At 42.4% G+C, this 24,508-nt stretch overlaps 3 protein-coding genes across 3 annotated transcripts; 1 reads left to right on the forward strand and 2 right to left on the reverse strand.

Annotated features, from left to right (window-relative positions):
• Positions 1–3,980: 3,980 nt before the first annotated feature.
• LOC122784763 (amine sulfotransferase-like) lies at positions 3,981–6,236 on the reverse strand. The gene is made up of 6 exons (XM_044050095.1): positions 6,007–6,236; positions 5,708–5,913; positions 5,214–5,340; positions 4,687–4,781; positions 4,405–4,576; positions 3,981–4,319 (listed from the first exon to the last, which is right to left on the reverse strand). The coding sequence occupies exons 1-6, from the start codon at positions 6,146–6,148 to the stop codon at positions 4,210–4,212; spliced, it is 852 nt and encodes a 283-aa protein (XP_043906030.1). The 5' UTR covers positions 6,149–6,236; the 3' UTR covers positions 3,981–4,209.
• A 4,628-nt stretch (positions 6,237–10,864) lies between these two features.
• Positions 10,865–23,706, reverse strand: LOC122784764 (amine sulfotransferase-like). The gene is made up of 7 exons (XM_044050096.1): positions 23,685–23,706; positions 12,842–12,990; positions 12,543–12,748; positions 12,073–12,199; positions 11,532–11,626; positions 11,228–11,399; positions 10,865–11,142 (listed from the first exon to the last, which is right to left on the reverse strand). The coding sequence occupies exons 2-7, from the start codon at positions 12,981–12,983 to the stop codon at positions 11,033–11,035; spliced, it is 852 nt and encodes a 283-aa protein (XP_043906031.1). The 5' UTR covers positions 12,984–12,990; positions 23,685–23,706; the 3' UTR covers positions 10,865–11,032.
• On the forward strand, positions 17,075–20,462 carry LOC122784765 (phosphoinositide-interacting protein-like). Its single transcript, XM_044050097.1, has 2 exons — positions 17,075–17,296; positions 19,150–20,462. The coding sequence occupies exon 2, from the start codon at positions 19,166–19,168 to the stop codon at positions 19,571–19,573; it is 408 nt and encodes a 135-aa protein (XP_043906032.1). The 5' UTR covers positions 17,075–17,296; positions 19,150–19,165; the 3' UTR covers positions 19,574–20,462.
• Positions 23,707–24,508: the final 802 nt, after the last annotated feature.

Raw genomic sequence — 24,508 nt, forward strand, 5'->3', positions numbered from 1 at the left:
ACTCTGTCCTTTTCCCCGTCCATCGCTGACATGTCTCAGCGGGGAGGAAACAGCGCCAGCCCTTTGACGTCATGAGGGCCACGGGTACGTAACCCTCTCCTCCGACTGCTGACAACATGTGCGATGTGCTCTATTTTTATGCCAGTGCGTCAGATGGACGGACGGATAGATGCCTGTACGCTATGTGATCATACATATGGATGTTGGGATCATCAAAGGGAGAGAATGTGTGCCCACACTTTCCTCAGCTGTGGAGGAATCCACCTGAATATTTTAACCCTGTCAGATTAATGACCCAGATAACGCAACACGTTTCTGATTATTACTCTTCGCTGTGTTCTGTTTGTTGACTTGAAAGCCTGTGTGTGTGTGTGTTCACTGTGGATTCACCAAAGCCGTGAGATTAGTGGTGCTTGTTGTGACATTAGACAAAAGACCAAATGGACAATCAAAGGTCCAGAATCTGTCACGTTATATAGGTTTTCACAAATTTTGTTTGAAAGTCTGTGGTGAAGCAATGTGTTTTGAGCTCTCCTCTCCTTCTTCACGTGACACTACAGGTATTAGTTTTCTTTCCGTTATTTTGTTCCTCGTAATTTATTCACTAAATCTCATCACACTCAATGTAAACGGAGAGGTTTGAAATTCACACTGCACTTGTGAATAAGTGTGTTTCATGTGCTTGTTGTTTTACACCTGACACCTGACTTTACCTCTAGATGCCACAAAATCATCTTTCTTAGTATAAAATAACCTTGAAATTGGTGTTTATTTGCGTTGTTGTTGATGTGAGAAGGCCGTAAAATGGATACCATAGTTTCTTATTTACACTTGGACAGGGGGCATAGAGTACACAATATGTAATATCACATCAAGTTTGTTAGGTTTAGTCACTCATGTCTGTTTTATTTTGTATTCACCTTTCAGACCCTGACTTCCTCCACTTGTGTGATTTCCCGCCACTGTGATTGTCTGCCCCGCCCCTGATTGCTTTCACCTGTTACCACTTACTTCCTGTATAAATAGTCCTGGTCTTCCCCTCTCATGTCGCCAGTTTGTATTGTTTGGGCCTCGAGTTATGTTGTCAAGTTTTTCAAGCAAGTAATTCATCTTTCCCTGGTTTTGTTTACTTGTGTTGAGATTTGTTTAATCCTCCTGATGAGTGCTTTTTGTTAATGTTTTTGGGCCTTTTTGTGAGCGTTTTTTTGTTCATATTCAAAGGTTTATTAAGTAAACCTTTTTTAAATTTTACATTGACTTTGTGTCGTGCATGTGAGTCCTCCAGTCTCGTGTCTAAAAGCACAATACAACACAATAGTTGCAATTTGAAACTTCGCCTCTATATTAGTCACTAAATCCTGCATACTTGAAAAAGCAACATATTATTTTGTAGAAGAGCTGTGAACTGTTATCATGGTGTTTTTGTAAACTCTGTGCAAAGGTAAATCAAAATTAAGTCATTCAACAACGCCATTTTAGGAAGCTGCTGCTGTCTTTGTCCCGGTATGCAAACACTAGCAGGGAATCAATACATTGAATGTGAATTTGAAGTCTGTCCAACTGTCCTGTGGCAATATGCCCCCTTATCGACCTTTTGTGGTTACCTACGATGTCACAAACCAGAAACTTCTTCAGTTGTTACCATGTCAAGGACTGTTCTGTGTCTTTTACGCCAACATCAAAATATTTAAAACAGAAATTTGAGTATTGGTATTTGGTATTATAAGGTTGACTGAAAAAAAAGTTCAACCAAATGTTCAAAACAGTTCATCTTTTCCTTTTGGGGATAATTTGATGGCTAAACAATGAATAACAGCATTTCCAGGAGTGCAAAAACTCTTTATGCTACAGTTGATTGTTATGCCTTTCCCTCTGGGATTACTCAACAAAATATGCAAAGCAGATTAATTAGTTTTCCAAGGTCATCTGTACAGAAATATGACTGTGTGTGTGTTAGTAAATCAGCAGTGTGTATTACCTGTGGTGTGACACGTCTGCAGATGAGTTGCTGCTCGGGTTTTATTGGTATTTGCTCAGGACTTAACGAGGCTTTGTGCGAGGCTTCATTTGGCCAAAAAGTATTCCTGTTTAATCCACAGCCTCGAGAAAAAATAAACACAACGCAAGGGTTGGAGTTGTTAGAGCATCTTAGTTCTGGTAGCTTTAACCATAGGATGTGTGCTGTACCTTAAAGTCCACAGTTCATTTGAATCCGGTCTTAAAAACCCCTGTCACATCAACAAAGTCAGCATGCTGACTCAATATCAGGTTTATGCTGATATACTCAACTTTTAACTTTAAAAAACTGACACAGTCACAGAATCCACGTGTGAAAGGACATATGATCAAAGTCTGGGAAAATATAACTGATCATAAGTATACATTAATCCAAAACTAATTTCTGTGAATCCAAGTCATACTATCTGTGTACACAGGTGTACAGAGGTCCGCTAGGGTTTGCCCTGCTAGTAGCTGTGCTACTTGACGAGAACTTGAGAGACGACAAAGAAGTTGGTGAGCACAAAAACTTGCTTGTGTTCGTGTGCGAAGGTTCAGCACTCAAAGAAAACAAGGAAACAGGAGTGAGGATGAATTCCTGCTGAGAAATTGGCGCTACTGGAGAGGAAAGTTAGTAGATCGAGTACGCACTGACCCGCAGAACCGCATGCTTGTTCGCACATGCGGTTCTGCGGGTCAGCTGTGTGTCCCGGCCCTTAATGAGCCATTAGAAGAGTGTGGTTGTGTTGTTTCTTATTGTCTGCAGAGACACTGCCCTCTGCTGGTATTACTGGTCTACTCTTATATAGCTGTGGCTACACAGCTATTGTTTTAGGTCTTTGCTGTTTTGTTGATGTCATCATGTAGAGCACTTTGGTCACCGTTGGTTGTGTAAACATGTTTTTCTACATACATTTTGACTGGACTGACAAAAGCCTGAGTGATTCTGGTAATGGCCTGCATGTGCGAGCAAACACTGAGGGAGAGGACGGGTATGAAGGGGATGAAGGGGGAAAATCAGCGTTTCTCCAACAAAGGTTACGTCCTTACTAGAGCAAGGAGTTTGTAGCCTACAAACTGAGACCTACAGCGAATAACTGAAGACAACTGACAAACTAGCCCTGGAGATCTGTCGTGATGAGTTTGAGCTTTGAATTGTAACCGCTCAATGCTGTAATAAATATGACCAATCATTGCATTCAGATCACGTGGAACAAGATGGTTTAATAGGGCTGTCACTCTTTGATCCAAAATTGGATGTCCATTTGGACTTTTGGTGGAGCACCATACATGTGATCAAAGGCAAACTAGGCACATGCCTAGGGCCCGATTGGCAGAGGGCCCAGACAGAGTAACAATCAAAACCTAAAAATGACTTGGTCGCGTTTCAAGACGATTTACGCTCCTCGTCCTGATGACGCGATGCTGTCAGGGCGTTCTGAGGACAGTCTGCTCCGATCGACAGTCGCGCTGGGGGCAGACTGGTGGGAGAAGCCGCAGCAAGTGCACATGTCTGTGGCGAGGTCCGGGCGGGGGTTCGCTGTAAACCACCTTCGCCCCAAGCCTTTCCAAGCAGATCTATAGTTTAATCAACACATTTAATTAAGATTTTCTGCTAAATGCAATAGCTTACAACATTTATCTTATTTGCTCTGTTTACGTAGCAATGCTGACATCTATTGGTAATATACTGGTACTACTGCCTTAACAATGACACTTGCAATGGATAAGATAAGGATAATTTAGTAGCATTTAATAGAGCCTTGTAGTAACATATAAATACGGTAATAAAAATCAAAAATAGTCTGATAAACTGTTTAACATGTGACACATAACTTATTTTGGCATACGAAGAACCAACTCGTAACCAAAGACTACGCTATGTAAAATGTGAATTAACTTTTATTAGTTATTTTGGTAAGTTTCGGATTTCAATTCATAAATAACATCGATGGAGGGGGGCCCAAAAAATACAGTCTGCCTAGTATAGTCCATTTATTTAATCCAGCTCTGCATGTGATAGAAACATCTGAATTCCTTTTAACTTTCAACAAAGTCAACAAAAATTGTTGTTTATTGTTCATTCACAGAATCAAAGACAGAAGAAGAGAAGAAAGCATCTTAACAAGAAACCATCAGGATGTAGGAGTCGACATTGTTAGCGAATTTTAGGGTCTTCAAGACCATAAACATCGTAAAGTTTGTTGTGGTTTATTCACAGATGATCTTCAGAGACAGATCACCCAGTTTCTCCTGAAGCAGCTGATCAACTCTTTCACTCTGAGCAACAGTGAAGAGGTTCTTCCAGTCACCGATCTGACCTGCAGTGAAAACCACAAACTAGACGTGATCATCTCTTCACATGCTCTCCACACAGAAAGCTTTTCTTTCAAAAGTTTTTGTTACCTTTTCGCATGAAGTGTCCACTGAACTTCTCTTTTGGCAGGAACTCGTAATTTGCCTTTGAGTCTTTCTTCATCGTCTTGAATGTGGATTTTTCTACGACTTGATTGATGGCGTCTTCACTGAGGGTTCTCCCTAAGAAGCGGCAGAGCTTAGTTACTGCCCCCTTCAGGTCCTAAAAAGCAACACAAGGTCAACTGAGCAAAGTCCAACAATGACAAACAAGTTCTTTACTGTACAGTGTGAAGATGATTCTGGATGTGTCAACACAATAAAAGTTCTCACCAAAATCATGTCCTCGTAGGTCAGGAAGAGGATGTCGTACTCGTCTCTCTTTGAATGCCACTCCCTGATGTGGTCAAACCACGATGATGCAAAAACTGTACAATGTGAATTGAAGGTCAAGACAATTGATAAGAAATAAGAAATAATAGTCATCTTAGCACACCTGAGCTAATGTAAACACTTTCACAATTCTCTCTCTACTGTTTCACCCTCCTCCTTCTTCATTGGTTCATGGATCAGGTTTATGAGGGCAAAGCAGTTTACCATCATTAACAAAGTGAGCTCCTGTATCTAGCGGTTGCAGAAACATGTCAACTCAAGATGGTGACCTCTGCAAAGCTAGCCCCATATTTTAAATTAAGTGAAGGCATATATTCTGAGGATACAAGAACCTAATGAATATTTCTTTGGACTGATTAATTTGCTGAAACAGACCTGAGCCTTTAAGAGCGTTCTAAGGCTTTTGAGCAATTATCTACAGTCTCATCCTTGAAGAATATAGATGCGATTGTGTGGAAGTATCTCACCGTCGCCCTTCAAAAACTGCTCAAAAAGACTCCCAAAGCTCTCAGGAGTCTCCATGTCAGCCAAGGCTTTGCTGAAATGATAATAGGAGACGGCAACGTCTTTCGGATTCCTCATCACGTAAATAATCTGTAACAGAAAGAACCAACAATCGGGGGTTGATCTGATACATGACGTCGGACAATACCAGAGTCGTCCGCAACAAAAGAACTGAAACAAAAACATAGCGAAATCCAGGCCAATTGTATGCTCGGTCAAAGGTCATGGATGCCCTCCATACTAACACCTCTGTAATTTACTGGCAACCAATAATCTCTAATTTTTTTAATTAAGATTGCAGCACTAGTTTTAAACACTAATGGCTGCATATGTTGTCTATTTAACAGAATAAACACTCCTGCGATCAGGTTACAGGTTGTTTGGTTAGTTCATCCAATGATTTTTCAAAATGTTACTGTCCCTGCAGACATTAACTTCCACAAAATAAACCACCAACCTTTGCCTTCTTGTTCTTCATGTCTGGAGGCATGAGAGCCGGGGTGAGGTGAGAGGCAAAGAGTCGTGGAGAGGGTCTCAGGGCGTAATCTGGACGATCGTCCCGGTATTCCAGCCACGGCATCTTCTCATAGTTGTTTGGATATTCAGTCATTCTGCCACTTAGCTCGCAGATGGAGATGATGATCTGCTGAGTCCATATGGTGCCTGTGGAGGGGAGTCACAGTTCAGTGAAGTTTCCAGAACATAAAACAAAAAAAGAGAGAAGAAATACTGTAAGAGTTGAAACGTTTCACTGACCGGACTTTGGATAAGTGACCAGGAAAATGTCAGAGTCTCGTACTTCAAAGCTCGTGAGGGAATCCAGGTTCTCGACAGACGTGAGAGCGGTGATAAAGTTGTAGTTCTTGTACCTGCTGAGGTTTTCACTGATCTTCTCCATGTTACTTCTGATTCACAACAAGAAGTGAAATAAATGTTTGGTCCCGAGTCATTCAGTGAGCCAGCAGTGAGAAAAAAAGAAAAGAAGGAAAAGACTGGACTCTGGACTTAAGCCTTTATCTGTGATACTGACTGCCAGTATATCACTGATTGCCATCAGTGAAAGTTATTTTTTTTTTTATCTGGAGCCACAACCTAGTCTCAATAGTCAGATTCTCTTTAAATACCTACTTGGCATTCAAGATTCACATTTTTTGTGGCGGTTTTATTGTGTTGTGTACAGAAAGTGCTGCTGTATTGTTTTATGTCTTGGCTGTTTTGTTGATGTCATCATGTAGAGCACTTTGGTCACTGTTGGTTGTGTAAACATGTTTTTCTACATACACTTTGACTTGACTGACACGGCATCTAAAAAAGCAGTAGTTTTTACAGAGGCTAAACACTAAGAGGTCAAAAGGCTTCATGTGTGAGCAAACACTGAGGGAGAGGATGGGGGCAACATGGAGGTGAAGTATCAGCATTTCTCCAACAAAGGTTACGTCCTTACAAGAGCGAAGAGTTTGTAGTGTACAAACTGAGACCTACAGCGAATAACTGAAGACAACTGACAAACTAGCCCTGGAGATCTGATGTGCATAGTTTTGAATTGTAACAAGCCACCGCTCAATGCTGTTATAAACATGACCGATCATTGGGGGCAGAGAAAGGTCAGGACGAGGGACCCTGCTCCTGATGACAAAGACCGGGCCAACAACCTGAATCTGTTCTTCAATAGATTCGACACCGCTCACACCCCCTCCCCCTCCGGCCTGTGCACTGACCTGCAAACACCCAGCTCCCCTTGACCTTCAGGTGATGGTCAGACATCCACTGAGAGATGTCGGTCAGACAAGCAGAGATCCGTTCTGCTACATGTGTGTCGGAGATGGGAAAAGAGAGAATGAGTTGGGTGTCATCGGCGTAGCTGTGATAGGAAAAACCATGAGAGAGAATAACAGAACCAAGAGAGTAGGTGTATAGAGAGAAGAGGAGAGGGCCCAAGACAGAACCCTGAGGGACCCCAGTAGCTAGAGGACAGGGTTCCGACACGGATCCTCTCCAGGTTACTCTGTATGTTCGGTTTTGAAGATAGGACGAGAGTAGGGTAAGTGCAGAGCCTGAGACACCTAGTTCTTGAAGGGAGGAAATAAGGATCTGGTGGTTAACTGTGTCAAACGCTGCAGAAAGGTCCAAGAGGATGAGCACAGAGGAGAGAGAGGCAGCCCTGGCAGTGTGGAGTTGCTCAGTGACAGCAAGAAGTGCAGTTTCGGTCGAGAGACCTGCTTTAAAACCAGACTGAAGAGGATCAAGAAGGTTGTTCCGGTGAAGGTAGGAGGAGAGTTGATTAAAGATAGCACGCTCCAGAGTTTTGGAGAGAAAAGGAAGAAGAGAGACAGGTCTGTAGTTATTTACTTCAGACGGGTCAAGGGTGGGTTTTTTAAGGAGGGGGTCACTCTGGCCTCTTTAAGAGAGTCTGGAAAGCAACCAGATGATAGAGATATGTAGGGATGATAGAGATATGTAGGTGACATCGAATGCTTGTATCACACATATATGTTAGTTATGGACTTACATATATTAACTTGTTTTCATGATTAAAAACCTCCTAATCGCTGCAAACAAGCCGATCAAAATATCTCCTCACTGACGCTCTCGTCAGCCGTGCCGTTTCAGACTAAAATCGCACCCCCAGAACGTGGACTTTGTTGTGATTGGCCAGTCAACAAGAGCTTTCCCACTGTCCTGTGATTGGCCAGGTACCTGTAAGTGACGTAATAGATAGGCCAGCTCTCAGATACACAGCTCCGGATGCAGGTGAATGCTCTGCATCTCAGCAGCTACAACAAGAGTAGTTCTTCTTCTTCTGCGGTTGAATGTACGCAACCGGATGTGCCCAGACTAGTGCCGCACCAGGAGGCACTACGGTGGTGAGAGGAGTGGTGAGGATTTCTGATGACGACATCAACCTACGGAAGAGCCGATCCGCTTCGCAGAGCCCAGGAAAACAATACAACACTATTTTCTCAGCAGAGGCTGAATTGTTGTTCTGAAACTTTAGGGTTTCATAAACGCGGTAATGGCGCAGATACATACACACAAACGCAGCGTTAATTGGAGCTTCCGGTCTATGTGGCCTTTAATGAGGTGGGTGAGGAAAGGAAGAAGATCAGAAGCAATTGACTGAAGAAGGTGAGAGGGGATAGGGTCAAGGGGGCAGGAGGTGGGGCGGGCAGAGGTTATTAGGGAAAGAACTTGATCCTGAGATAGAGGGGTGAAAGAGGATAGAGAAGGAGCTGAATGTGTGGTTGGTAGAGTGGTGAGAGCAGAAGGTGGGGTTGAGAAAGAAGAGCGAATGTCATCTACTTTTTTGTGAAGTAGTTGACAAAGGGAATTGGTAGAAGGGAGGAGGGGGGTGGAGGGGTCAAGGAGGTTAGAGAAGATCGAGAAAAGTTTTTTGGGGTTAGAGAAAGAGGATTGAATTTTAGTCTGATAGAAAAAATTGTTTGGCGGCTGCAGAGATAGAGGCAGTGAAGGTGGAGAGAAGAGAGTGATAGGAAAGCAGGTCGTCAGGGTGTTTTGATTTCCTCCATTTCCTTTCTGCTGCCCGTATTGTGGCTCTCACAGCACGCACTGAGTCCGACAACCACAGGGCTGGGGAGGACTTACGAACCCGCCGTGAAGTAAGAGGACAGAGAGAGTCAAGAGAGGAGGACAGAGTAGAGAGGAAGGTGTCTGTGGCAGAGTTGGGATGCATAAGGGAGAAGGAGTCAGCTGAAGGAAGTGTTGATAGAACAGTTGAGGAGAGAGAGGAGGGCGAGAGAGAGCGAATGTTACGGCGGACAAGTGCAATATCTGATGAGATGAGACCATCAGATTGGGAGAGTGGGAGAGAGGAAGAAATTATCAGAGACATGAAGTGTAGTTACCTTGAGGTCGGAGGTGGAGCAGTTTCTGGTGAAGATGAGGTCAAGGTGGTTGCCAGCTTTGTGAGTTAAGACCAGCTCTGCAAGGTCGTCTGCCACCTATTCAACATGAGTCTGAGTCTGGAGAATGTCCCCACGTTGTGGAAGACTTCTTATGTGGTCCCCGTCCCCAAGATATCGCACCCCAAGGAGCTCAACCACTTAAAACCTGTGGCCTTGACATCACACCTGATGAAGGCGCTGGAGAGGATAATCCTCAATCACCTCCGCCCTCTGGTGAGCCCAAGCATGGACCCTCTGCAGTTTGCGTACCAGCCTAGCATCGGGGTGGATGATGCCATCATCTACCTACTGCAGAGATCCCTGTCCCACCTGGAGGGCACTGAAAACAGTGTGAGGATTACTTTCTTCGAGTTTTCCAGTGCCTTTAATACCATACAACCATCACTACTCAGGGTGAAGATGGGGAGAGCAGGTGTCAGCGACGGCTGGTTGCATGGATTATCAATTACCTCACAGATAGACCCCAATTTGTGAGGCTGCAGGACTGTGTGTCCGACATGGTGGTCTGCAGTACGGGAGCCCCCCAGGGCACAGTGCTCTCCCCCTTCCTCTTCACCCTGTACACCTCGGACTTCAGGTTCTCCACAGACAGTTGCCACCTCCAAAAGTTCTCAGACAACACCACTATCGTGGGGCGCGTGTCGGGGGGTACGATCTGGAGTATAAACAGACCATCATGGACTTTGTCAGCTGGTGTGAGCTAAATCACCTTCAAGTGAACGCCAGCAAGACGAAGGAAATGGTGGTCGACTTCAGCAAGAAACCCACAATCACTGCACTGGTGAACATCCAGGGACTGGACATCGAGAGGGTGAGGACATACAAGTACCTGGGTGTTCACCTAAACAACAAACTGGACTGGTCTGACAACACTGACTCACTCTACAAGAGGGGTCAGTGCCGTCTGTATCTCCAGCGGAGACTGCATTCCTTTGGGGTGTGCAGGAAACTACTGAGGACATTCTATGACACTGTGGTCGCGTCAGTAGCCCTATTTGCTGTGGTGTGTTGAGGAGGGGGGTGTTCTGTGCGGGACAATAACAGACTGAACCGAATCATAAAGAAAGCCGGCTCAGTCTGTGGCTGTCCTTTGGACTCCATTCAGGTCATCCATGAGAGGAGGGCCCTGGCCAAACTATCGGCCATCATGGACAACACCTCACACCCTCTACACAAGACTGTTGGGGCCTTATGCAGCTCCTTCAGTCAGAGACTGATGCACCCTAAGTGCAGGACAGAGCGCCTCCGCAGGTCATTCATTCCAACTGCAGTACGACTCCACAACAACAGTGTATAAATATTATGATGATGTTTATGTCCCTGTTGTTATCATGTTTCATTTTTTGGTCTGCCATAACGCGATGTTTACATTCATTGTATATTTTTACTACAGAGAGAAACTGCACCTTATTACATATGTATATTTATATATATATGTAAATAATTTCTTTCCTACTTGTATTGTTTGTATGTTTACTTGTTTATTTGTTTATCTATTGTTGAGCTGCTGTAACGCCGTTTTCTCTCCAGTGTGAGATAAATAAAAGCTATCTTATCTTATCTTATTGCATTCAGATCACATGGCACGAGATGGTTTAATAGGGCTGTCACTTTTTGATCCAAAATTGGATGTCCATTTGGACTTTTGGTAGAGCATCATACATGTGATAGAAACATCTGAATTCCTTTTAACTTTCAACAAAGTCAACAAAAAGTGTTGTTTATTGTTCATTCACAGAATCAAAGACAGACAAAGGGACGAAAGCATCTTAACAAGAAACAATCAGGATGTATGAGTTGACATTGTTAGGAAATTTTAGGGTCTTCAAGACCATAAACATCGTATAGTTTGTCGTGGTTTATTCACAGATGATCTTCAGAGACAGATCACCCAGTTTCTCCTGAAGCAGCTGATCAACTCTTTCACTCTGAGCAACAGTGAAGAGGTTCTTCCAGTCACCGATCTGACCTGCAGTGAAAACCACAAACGAGACGGGATCATCTCTTCACATCCTCTCCACACAGAAAGCTTTTCCTTCAAAAGTTTTCGTTACCTTTTCGCATGAAGTCTCCATTTAACTTGTCTTTTGGCAGGAACTCGTAATTTGCCATTGAGTCTTTCTTCATCGTCTTGAATGTGGATTTTTCTACCACTTGATTGATGGCGTCTTCACTGAGGGTTCTCCCTAAGAAGCTGCAGATCTTAGTTACTGCCCCCTTCAGGTCCTAAAAAGCAACACAAGGTTAACTGAGCAAAGAAATCCGACAATGATAAACACATTCCGTTTAATGTACTGTAAAGTGTGAAGATGATTCTGAATGTGTCAACACTTATAAAACTTGGATAAAAATTCTCACCAAAATCATGTCCTCGTAAGTCAGGAAGAGGTTGTCATACTCGTCTCTCTTTGAATGCCACTCCCTGATGTGGTCAAACCATGACCCTGCGAAAACTGTACAATAGTATAACAAGAATTGGTTAGAAATAGTGACATCTAGGGGTGGATGGTGGGACTGTAGCTCACCCCTCACTTTTCCAATTATGTCAGGGAACTACATGAACTACAGTTTCACCCTTCATCTTCTTTGTTGGTTCATGGATCAGGTTTATGAAGGTGAAGTTGTTTACCATCGTTGACAAAGTGACCTCCGTAAACTGACCTGAGCCTTCTCGAGCTTCCTCTACAAATATACAGTGCCCTCCTATAGTATTGGAACAGTGAAGCCAATCGCTTTATTTTTGCCGTAGACTGAACCCATTTGGGTTTGACATCATAAGATGAACATGAGATCTGATACACAACATAGAAGATAACACTTTGGATAACACCCATTTTTCATGTGACCAAAAGTATTGGAACATGTGACTGACAGGTGTGTGGTGTTGGAAGTTTCTCACCGTCGCCTGTCAAAAACTTCTCAAAAAAACTCCCGAAGCTCTCAGGAGTCTCTATGTACGCCAAGGCTTTGCTGAAGTGATAAAAGGAGACGGCGATGTCTTTCGGATTCCTCATCACGTAGATGATCTGAAACAGAAAGAATCAACAATTGGGGGTTGATCTGATACACGACGTTGTCCGCAACAAAAGAACTGCAACAAAAACATAGCGAAATCCAGGCCAATTGTATGCTCGGTCAAAGGTCATGGATGCCCTCCATACTAACACCTCTGTAACATACTGGAAACCAATAATCTCTAATATTTTGATTTAAGATTGCGGCACTAGTTTTAAACACTGATGGCCGTATATGTTAACCAAATAAACACCTCTGCGATCAGGTGACAGACTGTTTGGTTAGTTCATCCAATGTTTTTTCAAAATGTTACTGTCCCTGCAGACATTAACTTCCACAAAATAAACCACCAACCTTTGCCTTCTTGTTCTTCAAGTCTGGTGGCATGAGAGCCGGGGTGAGGTGAGAGGCAAAGAGTCGTGGAGAGGGTCTCAGAGCGTAATCTGGATGACTGTCCTGGTATTCCAGCCACGGCATCTTCTTAAGGTTGTTTGGATATTCATTCATTCTGCCGCTTAGCTCGCAGATGGAGATGATGATCTGCTGAGTCCATATGGTGCCTGTGGAGGGGAGTCACAGTTCAGTGAAGTTTCCAGAACATAAAACAAAAAAAGAGAGAAGAAATACTGTGAGAGTTGAAATGTTTCACTGACCGGACTTTGGATAAGTGACCAGGAAAATGTCAGAGTCTCGTACTTCAAAGCTCGGGAGGGAATCCAGGTACTCGACAGACGTGAGAGCGGTGATGAAGTTGTAGTTCTTGTACCTGCTGAGGTTTTCACTGATCTTCTCCATGTTACTTCTGATTCACAACAAGAATTGAAATAAATCAATAATCATGACTCCAATCACTAAATGGTGATTGCATTCTGAAGATGTCATCATGTTGGTTTTTTTTAAAAAAAGAAGTATATTACAGTAATTTGAAAATACCGAAAATGACATGACATTGAAGTATTTGGATCCAAAACCCATCATGTCTTTTGTCATCTCAGTAAAATACAAATTACAGTGGAGACAGTGGGCCAGAGGTTACATCTCCTGTTTACTGCCTCTATACTGCACAGCATTGATGGCCCAGAAAGATAAAGTTTAGAGTCATTGTCAGGGTTGAATAAGGACAGAAAAATGGCCCTGGAATAGGGACACTGTGTTCCAACTGTGTTCCAATACGCATAAACTGAACAAATGAAGCATGAACGACTAGACTATGAAAAAACTTGACAATGTAGCTCATGGACGAAACAAGACAAACTGGGGACATGACAGGGGAAGACCAGGACTATTTAAGCAAGGTGGAAGTGGTAACAGGTGAATACAATCAGGGGTGGGGCACAGAAGTCACAGAAGGGAAGGAAGTCAGGCTCTGAAACGAGAGGGAAAGGTGAATATAAAAGTGCATATGAAAAATAAAACTTGAGTGAGTAGCCTAACAAATCTGGCGAGATATTACAAGCGGTGGTGAACATTTGTCATTGTTTTTACGCTGTTTTAGTAGTTAGCCCTGAGGCGTTCAACGTGGCCTAAAGGCGTGAGGGGGAAACCACAATGCACCGCTTCATCCTTCCTGACCACAGCCTCCACTAAATTAAGTCTATAAGTCAGTAAAAGCTCTTGAAAACTTCTGAAGAACATCTTGAACAGCTTGAAACAAACCTCAATTGAGCTCCATCTCATGTGAGATTGAGTCTAAAGGTCGTTGCGGAAATACAGGACGAAAGTGCTGATACATCGGCTGCAAATTCCGACGCACCTTCCTGTGCACATCAATCGTGATGCCAAGAAACGAAATTCTGAGGGAACGTCGGTGAAAACTATTGGAGCTTGATTTACACGCTTTTCACACACTGTCGAGTTTACTAATGGTACGTGCCGTACTTTGTCGTCTATTTTCCTTCTAAATGGGAACAAAATGTACAAAACTGGCATCACAGTCAATAGTTGTTTTGGGAGTCGCCCCCTGGTGGCTATTCAATTAAATTTTTACTTCCTCATTGATTTCACCCAGGAAACCAGCGCATGGTCTAAGGTGTGAACTCACTTGAGTCTTCTCCGTCTCTCCCTCCACTACGGCAAAGAATTGTTATCAAAAACAATTAGCCAAATCTTTCCCCCAAAATTTCATGCTAAAATAAATGAATCTCTGACACAGAATTGAATGAAAAAACAGGTTTTTATCACTGAGCAGAGTGAAATATCCCATTTAAACAAGGGCCATTAATGACAATGAGTGACATCATAATCTCATCGTTTATCACCAAAATAAAGGACTTTGATGTTCATGAAGTCTTAAACAAAAACAAAAACACCCTCACACTCAACAGTTAAGTTACAGCTGAACTGAAGCAGCACATTTTACAAAAACACATGCCAGTGCTGCCCTCTGCTGGATTCTGTGGCTCATTACAGGTATTAATCAGTGTTGTTGTACACACACACACACACGTGTTTGTATAGCATTAATAGTGAGGACATTCATTGACGTAATGCATTCCCTAGCCACTTACCCTAATCTTAACCATCACAACTAAGTGCCTAACCCTAACCTAAACATGATTCTAACCCTAACCCTAAAACTAGGTCTTCACAACCCTGAAAAGGGTGTCAGAATAAGACCAGCCAAAACGTCCTCTTGTTACCAAAATGTCCTCACTTCTTCGGTATACGTTTTTTGGAGCTCACAAAGATACCCATACAAGAACACACACAGACACACAGAGGTTTTCCCTCAGAGAACTTGGGTTAAATCCTCAACCTGAAGCATTCTTTCAACATTATTTTACCTCACTCGTTTTTCAGAGACCATGAGTTAAATCCTTAACCTAAAATTTCCGTGTTTCAAAGAACCAGGGTTAAATTCTTTACCTTAACTTTCCCCCATTTCAGAAAACCAGGGTTAAATCCTTAACCTAAAACATTCTTTCAATATGCTTTTACCTCACTCGTTTTTCAGAGATGGGGGGTTAATTTCTTAACCTAAAGTTCTCTTTCAACATTCGTTTCACCTCACTTTGCCTCGCCACCTCACTTTACTAGTGTAGTCAGTCATGACATGAAATGAATCAACACAGACATGAGAACACAACGCCCCTATTTTGTTAAAAGATCCCATAGCCCGGAAGTGCCAATTAACGCTGCATTTTTGTGTGTATCTGCATCATGACCTCATTTATGAAGCCCTAAAAGTCCATAACAATCAGTTCAGCCACTGCTGAGAGCGCAGGGTTTGATTGTTTTCCTGAGCTCTAGAAGCGGAACGGCACTTCTGTTGACTAGTTACGTAACTGGCGAATTTCACCACTCCACTACAGCAGCGCCTCCTAGTCCGGGCACTAGAGTCCGGGCGCATCCGGTGACTTACTTTCAACCGTAGAAGAACTACTCTCGTTGTAGCTGCTGAGCTCCGTACAACCGATACGCTCAGCAGCTACAACAAGAGTAGTTCTTCTTCTTTTTCAATATAAAGCAGGACACAGCACCAAACTTCACCTAAAGGAAGGAGCAGTGCCAACAATACCTATACATACATAACTGTCTTTGTGTGCTTGTTTTTTCGATTAGCATTAGCGATAGCCGGCAACAGGCTAAGCTACACGCTACGCTTGTGTTTCATTTGCATGTGTGTTATCATCTCGGTAACCGCAACGTTATCCAAGCTACAGGCGTCCTGCAGCAGTCTTTCATTTATCACAGTGTCTTCTGACTCTGAGTCAGACTCCGGATCAAATGTGTAAGGGATTACGGCATTACTCAATGTTTTGATAATTGCTAGCGGTGCATCTGCCTTTCCAGAGGGGGAGCTGCGGGTCTGCGAGCTGACGTGCCAATTACGTCACTTCCAGGTAACTGGACATTACATTGGCTCGTTTGTAGCGACTAGGACGTTTTTTACCATTAAAAACGACTTCATGTTTGTAAGTACACCTCCATATCTCACATATTAGTGAGATACGGCCATGCTATGGCCGCTTTAATCATTTTAATTTAGTCGCCCTCGCCTCCAAACTCAACTCTCAGACCCTCCACAGAACAAAAAAACACACACTTGTGTCGTCTGCAAACGGAGTAAATTTGAGTGTTTCTGAACTCAGCAGTGGTTGTAATGAGATCAGCGTGGAGGGTGTTCACTGATCATACAAAGAGGAGCAGAGCTGAGGAGTCGTTTTCATTTTCACCGTGAAGCGTAATTGCATTGAAGGGCGAGATCGTGTTCGGATCGATAGCCTCGCGCAGACACTTTGCACAAAAACGAGCACACGTACACCAACAACAACAACAACAATGCGACAGATGCAACATCAGGGCCATTTGATGGGAGCACAAGTGTCATGTTCCTGCAGCAGCAGCTCTCCCATCCCCCATGATGCATCTGAGGCAGCAGCTGAATCACAAACAGACAGCACACAGATAAATTCTAAAAAATTGACCCGTTAAAATCTCCCGAGGGGTCTAACGGTGCTACACACATTCCATCGATCTCATGTTCAGGCGAACAAAACTATACAACTTGCAGATAATTGCTCTGGGCTACTTTGGGATCAATGCGCTGCCAACGTATCAGGCTGTATCGGAAAAGTCTCTGTGTGGGTGATTGCTCTCTGCATCAATCCTTTAACAGAGAGCCATTTCCCAGCCGCTGCCCTGCCCCGTGCTCTCTGTGGGGGGAAGAGCAGCTATGGCCAACATATTTCCTCATTGTCCAGTGCTGGGCAAAATAACACAGAAAATCATGTCAGAATCATTCCCCAGTCTGATGGAAACATCGGTCTGAGTGGTTTTTGGGCGGGGTTGGGGGGTTGGGGGGGTCCACTGTACTCCTGAAATCCTCTGGGGAGCGGAGAGGAAACCAACCTCCTCGCCCTGGATGTGGTGTGTGGTGGTAGATGATGGTAAAGAGGATGGAGCTCGCAGGAGAACTCTTAAGGAGATGCAGCGAGTGCAGAGGAGGGCGGGTGGATGAGCTGTAGCACTGCGCTTTTACTGGTTTCTCTGGTCGGACGCTGGGGGAGGCTTCTCCGTCACAATTCTGGATGTTTTTTGGTGGCGGTTGATGTTACTCCAAACTTTCCATTGACTCTTGAAAAAAGAAGTTGATCCTGATTTGTAAGGTATGCTTTTTTTTTTTACTTTTCTAAACTCTGTGCGTCTTCTCACAGGCAAACGAGTGGAAATAACGTTTGTAAAGTAATTTTTATGTATAAAATTCTCAAGCGTCCCAGGTAGATTCTTCCATGTGTGATGTAACGACAGCGTTCGTCAGGATACTGTATATGTGCTTAAAGGTGCAGTACGTCACTTCTAAACATGACAAGTCTGTTTGATTCAAACCGTTGTCAAAAGAGTTCACACGCTGTTGAATTCTGGTCTGTCAGCTCCACACGACTGTCTCTCTCTCTCTGTCTCTCTCTCTCGCTCTGTGTTTCTCAGTACAGAAGTGTTTACTGTACAGTCTTGTGTCGCCCCAGCGACATTCCCTTGTGCTGCACACGAGAAGTGACAGAGGCAACAGCAACATAGTAAAAGTGCGCCGACTGCAAGCAGATTGATTGGACAGATATTTAAAATGTCATAGTAAAAACAAATTTTTGTGTAGTAAAGAGCTAAAAAAATCAAATGTCGCAGTGTACTAAAATGTAAATTTTTTGTTAAACCTGTTAAGTGTAGTAAAGCGTTCACAATTTTATCGAAATATCACAATAAACCAAAGTCAAAAAGATGCGGTAAAGTGTAAACGACTGAACTTACATTGAAATTTAAGTTGAAGTGTGAATTGAAATGTGAAGCCCGGAAAATAGGACAAAAACTGCTTTTCATTATTTTCATTCAGGGTGGATGATTTGAACTCAAAATGATATCACGATATACCATCATTACATCAAAATATTGATATTTACGATGATATTTCGCAGAATTTCAAAACTTATGTGTGGCAAAGCTGGCAAAGTAAATGAATATATGATGCAAAATGAATATATTAATAAAGGAATACAGTCATTTTAACTCAAAATTAAGTGGCGAGCTACAGGAAATTGATTTATGACGGTTTATTATTTTCCTGAGGTGTTAATGGTCAACAGTAAATTGCTAGTTTCAGCTCCTCTTCATTTGAACATGATGTCAATTTTGAAAACAATCTGTGGTGAAATGGTTAAAATACAAAAAAACACCCATGAATATTTCTTAGAATTACATTGATTATGCAGGGACTTCTGCTAAAACATTAGCCTGCTCTGTTACTTTGACTTGGTCGGGTGTTAAGGGGAAACGCAGACTCATTAAAATTTCCAATCTAGGTCTATGAAAGCGGTAGAACGTGTCGCTAGTTCGTTCAGAATCACCTGTTTATCACAGACCACAGATTGACAAATGCAGCAAAAAAAGTCACTTCCACGGAAGCTCAGCTTCTCTGGGAGTCAACGGAGCAGTGGGCAGGGCGCAGGCGCTGGCTGGGCTTCTGCACGATGATTGGAGGAAGTGTCTGAAAGGTGGAGCCAGTTTTTGATTGACAGTGTTGCAGAAACAAACACGACAGCGGAGCCTCTTTCTGCCTCAGTCCTGTGTGGATTTTGTGAGGGAAGTCTGTAGACAAACAGCTGCTCGTGTGTTATTTACTCTGTGATATAGAACATTTTCATTTGTACATATACACTGCAAATAAATAGTGTTTCAGTTTCACATAATTATCGCGTTTCCTTGATCGTTTATGTAAGAATTTATGTTTAAATAACTGGGCCTGAAATGAGCTCCAGCTTTTTCAAAGACCAGATTCAAAGATCCTCAAAAACAATAGTCTGTCCCTCCTCTGCTCCTGTATACGCACAAACGCTCCCTCTATCAGGTCCAATCTTTTTTGCTTGACAGAACTATTTTCAGATGAAGGACACGGCAAACAAATAATGACACAGATATGAAGGAAGCGCGGCGTCCTCACGTTGATTCTTGTGTGGGCTCACTTCCACAGACTCACGCCGGAGGCCATGTCCGGCAGCCCAGAGAACATCCCGCTGGGAGAGTGCACTCTCTCTGAGTCCAAGGACCAGCTGACGCCGCCGAGCCGCACCGAGAGCACCGTGTTCAGCCTCTCCCACAGCGAGTCCCTCTGGACCACCGAGACGGCGGAGAGTAAATGCGAGGTCTTCTGGTTCCCCATACACCTCATGTCCACCGGGGGAAGCTTCCTGGCATGCGGCCTCATCATCAGTGGCCTGTACTTTGCGGGCCACTGCAAGAAGGTCACCAACATCCTGGGACCGGCTCTGCTGTCCATCGGTCTGATGGTTTTCGTGTTGGGCGTGGTCCTGATCCCCATCACCAAGGAGAACAGGAAGAGGTCGAACATAAAGAGGCCTCTGAGCTACTACAGGCCGCCCAAGTTCAATCTGTGACCACAGAACAGTCGGGGAATGATTCCGACTTCAGGATCTGCGATGAATTGAAATGTAACTTTTCCGTGGTGATGGTGACAAGTGTTTTTGTTTTAAAATTTTGCTCTGGAATCATCTGTTGTTCAAGTAATCCTTGGCATTTTTAGAAACTGACTCTGTTTTCATTTGAAAACTCCATGGCAGAGTTTTATGTTGCGTTCCAGTTGTGTTTTTGGAAGTTGGAATTTCCAACTCGGAAAGTCAGAGCAACCTCACCGAACCCAACATGTGATTCCAAAATGGCTGCCCCTCATACCAACACTACTACTTTTATTGTTATTTCCACTTTTATTCACATTAAGTCACTCGTAAACAATGGCTGGTATTACGAACTGTGGCTAGCCCGAGATACGTTTGTGTCCATGTTTTTTTCCGACACAATCGACTCAGAGCTGACATCACTCCCAGTCCAGACCTCCGACTTCCAAAGTATATGGAACACAGCGTTAGTGAGAATGCTGGAGTTATTCACGTTAAATTCCTGATTGGTTCTTGGTATCAGCCGCAATGCGACTTTTGGGCTGTGAACAAAAACCTGCGTTAACGCTCGCTTTCAGTTTCACCACTTCTTCATCTTTGGTGCAATAAATGATATGATAAATTTCCACGTTTTTCACCATTGTTTTTTTGTCAATTGTACTTTCTGTAACTAAGCAACTTATGAAGCAAAAGCCCATTGAACCTGAATGGTTAACGGTGTTGAAAAAACCTAGGTTTAGATAAAAAGGCCAATTTTAGTCACACTAAGACAATAATTTGGTTTTCTTAATGTCATGTAAACGTGTTAGACTAAACGACTAAATTCGAGCCAGTCTTCGTCGGACTAACATACCTGAATAATGTGATTCATAGTCCGATTACTCCTGCATAGTCGGACTGGAGTCAGACTTGGCGTTCTGCACATGCACCAAAATGTCCTCCCTTTCTTCGGACAACGATCTAATTTGTATCACGATAAACATGAACAGCAGGTACGAAACATACAGAACCACAGCATGGTCCATCTCGCCGTCCACTGTTTGTTTTTCTGTGATTTTTCTGTAAACTGATTCAATACCCACTAGTTTATAGAGCGATACAGCGCCACCTACGGAGGCGGAGTCAGACGTACACAGCCAATATATCCAACTTCTACGTCACATGTATACTCGGACTAGCTTGTGCATGAAAACATACTGAGTAGTGACACAAATCTACCACACGAGGCAGCGGTGCACCAGCAGCTCCTGTGTCCCTGTGACTTGAAAACGAAAAAGATTTTTCTCAATGAGATTTGGTGTGGGAGAGTGAGCCTATACGCTTCCAGCCGGAGTGAGTGTAGCAGTGCGATAAAGCAGCGTACGTCTACGTGCACACATATCGCCACTGGCAGCCATTTTGTTACTCACAGTGTCGTTTGATTCCGTGCACTCAGCTGCATGCGCTTGGAGGAAAAAGTTGCATGGGTTATATATACAGTAAATGCCTGTTCTACGGTGGCCCTGAAGTGCAAATCACCATCACAAAAAGGAAAACACAGCAAACTAAACACAACTGCAAACATGACAAAAGCAGAAAACACAATTATAAAAGCAGTAAACACAATGATAAAAGCAGGAAACAGGGCCACTGTACTGTTCTCAGTAATGTTCTCAATCATGCCGCACGGCCACATATCAGAAATATACCTGAACTCGGACGACGTACTGAAATAACGCAATCCGGACTTTAAACTCTGAATTAAAAATCTGATTTTTAATTCACACACACTGAGACGTGAATGTAGCCCCTTTTTTATTCCTCTGTTTCTGTGAACTGTGCATGACAACATTTCAACATAAGAAAACAAGCGAAAAAGAGACGACAAATATTCCCACGCTCGTACAGAATTTAGTGCTGAGGACACCACAGAGCAAAACTGTCCTTATTAATATTAACGAGAGAAAAGTGGACAAGAGGGAGTTCCTCGTTGCCGTTTGCTGCAGCATGAGCCAATTCATGAATAATTAAAGGTGGTGAGAGCTTATCATCGTCAATTCCCGCTTTAGTTTGCGTCCACTGAGTTTCTTTCCTCCGCGAACAGAATCACCATAGAGGAGACTCTGGGAAATACGTCCACAAACATGGAAAAGAGACACTGAGAAATTTGACTGCTGTGACCTGAAAGGGCATTTTCATGGCATTTAAATACGACGTAGCAGGAGATTTGCAGTCAAAACCTTCGTCACTGGGCCTCCACTGTAGTGCACCTTAAATATTGATGTGTTTTATGACGAGACTTCGGCCCGTCACAAGGGAAATTGTGATTAAAGCAGCTTAAAATCAATATTTGCATATTAAGAAAAGCTTTGCCGTCTGTGTGAGAAAGGTGTGGCTCAGAAACGTACAAACAGTCCTCATCCACCTCTGAATAAAACTGTCCCACTGGATTCTGACTTTTTAAGAAGTTTCCATTTTTCCATAGCTAAAAATTCATTATTAACAAGATTATTTTAACACCTTTTTAACAACCAATTTGTTCAAAACTGAACAAATAAAGTCAAAATGGGATGTTTAAAATTTGAAGGGGAAAAAAAAACAAATACAATGCTAAAGGCTTTTATTCAAAATTCACAAGCTGAATGAGTTACACTGTAAAAAAGAAAATGGTAGAAAAACATTTTTTTTAAAAATGACTTACATTTATGACACGTAAATGCATGAAGTTCCTTTAAACTAAAGTTAGCAAAGTTGTCTTCATATATCTTGGTCAATTGAACGTGTATTAAAGTAATTCATTAAGGTTTTACCAATTTTAGGGATTCATTTTTATTTTGTCAACAATTCAAAACCTTTTTTTTTTATTAAAATCAACTTTTTTTTTTACTTAAAAACAACTTTGTGTTGTTTTTGTCATCCACCTTAATTAAAGACATTTTTCTCAGGAGAAAATGGTATTATTAAAATTACAAAGCAACTGTTTACTAACTTAAAGGATGATGTCATCATAAGTCATGTTTGTTGCCCCCTAATGGCCAAAAGCATGAGTTATCATTTTGAAATGGTTGAATGTAAACTACAAACAAACAAATGTAATGGCGCATTTCCACCGGCTCTACTCGTCTCACCTCGCCATGGCACGGCACAGTTTAAGTAGCGTTTCCACTAGCCTAGTACCTGGTTCCAGGTACTATTTTTAGTACCTGCTCTGGCGAGGTTCCAAGCGTGCTAGTAGTAGGTAACTATGCGATGATTGGTCAGACTGCCGGCCGCTGACTGGCAAGAGTCCCGTCACAGGAAGAGACGTCCCACACAGAAATCAAGCCGAACAGTGCCGAACTGTAGATCACTTAAAACTACTTAACAATGCTAACAAAGTGGGTTAATCTCCAACAACTACCAGGGAAATCTCTATATTTAACAGGAGTCTTCTAAAGTGGAGTGGTGCATTTAGGGCCAGCGCCGCTGATCGCGAGCGGCATCACAGATCGCTGCCGCTGTAGTCTGTGGAGCAGAAGGCTGTACTCCGGAGACGTGTGGACAGAAATCAAGCTGAACAGTGCCAGATTGTATTAAAACTATTAAAACTTGGGTTAATCTCCTACAACTACAGAAGTGTGGTGTCACTAGTCACTAGTCACTCGTGTGTGTGTGGGTGTGTGTGGTGAGGCGAGTAGTGCCCGTGGAAATGCGCCATAAGTGTACTTAAGATGGTATCTTGAAAACTAAAGTTTCTACATCATCATATGAACAAATGAAAACTACTGTCAAAGGTTATTTATGAAACCATGTGTGAGAGCATGAACTTGACTGCCCTTTAAAACCTTCATGTTATGTGGGTTTTTTTTAATACAAATTGAATAAATATGTGATTACGGCTTCTCAAATGTGATTGTTTTTGGTTCTGAAACTGAAGATTTTGTCACATTCTGCAGCAACAACAGAAAAAAAAATTGGCTAAATTTCTAAATAGTCTGGCAGAAAGTCATAAATTCCAAAATTAAACAACAATAATTGAAAAAGAAGTTCAGTTACAGGAAATTAACCATTTCATAATTTTAGTACGTACACACTTTAATTTCACTTAAAGGTACAAAATAATATTATGTCTTACTTTTTTGGTGGCTTTCTTGGAAACTAAACGTCCCTTCTGAAAAGAAAGGATCATTTCAAACAGGGAGGGAAATGGATTAGAGAAATATTTTTGGTCAATAGATTTAACGTTCTTACTCAGCATAAGCCTGTCCAACCTGTCCTCCAACTGAAACGTACATATGAGTCAATATCACCATAAGGTGCCTTTGAGACTTCCCCATTTCCCCCCAAAAAAGCTGAGATCTTCCATTGAACTTCATATTCATTGCATTAAGTATATGTTATGCTCTTAGAAATGCATATTGGTCAAGCTCCCACACTTTTTATAAATTAACTGCAAGCAGACAATTTACATGCAAACAGCAAAATATGTCCACCCTGTCATGGACAAGTTCAAAGCAGAGTAAATACATTGTAATTACATAGTTATTATAAAATGTACATTTTCAGAAAGGTATTTGTTCACTTTCTCAACAATATATTTTAGTTAATGGGAAAAGTATTTGGATAATAATGAAATGAAGGCAAACTATTTGTTTCTCTATAAAATCTGCAAGAGCTGCACTTTCTTTTCTAAATAAAATCTAACAACAAAGATATCTGGTCAAACTTTCAAGCAATACTATTTGGCCCTCATTTGTTTATAAAGGAATCACACAAAAGGTGTTGCTAACTTGTGAAAATAATTTGTTTCTTTTCATAGAACATGAAAATAACAGGGTGGACAGTGACATGACAGGGTGGACACGTTGTGAAATGTCATTGAATGGCCTCATAAATGCGAGGAACATTGCAAGAAAATTATGTAACAAATGCCTTTTCCCATGTAGGGGCCAAATTACC

The sequence above is a fragment of the Solea senegalensis genome, linkage group LG19 (assembly GCF_019176455.1).
Source record: "Solea senegalensis isolate Sse05_10M linkage group LG19, IFAPA_SoseM_1, whole genome shotgun sequence".
Taxonomy (NCBI): Eukaryota; Metazoa; Chordata; class Actinopteri; order Pleuronectiformes; family Soleidae; genus Solea; species Solea senegalensis.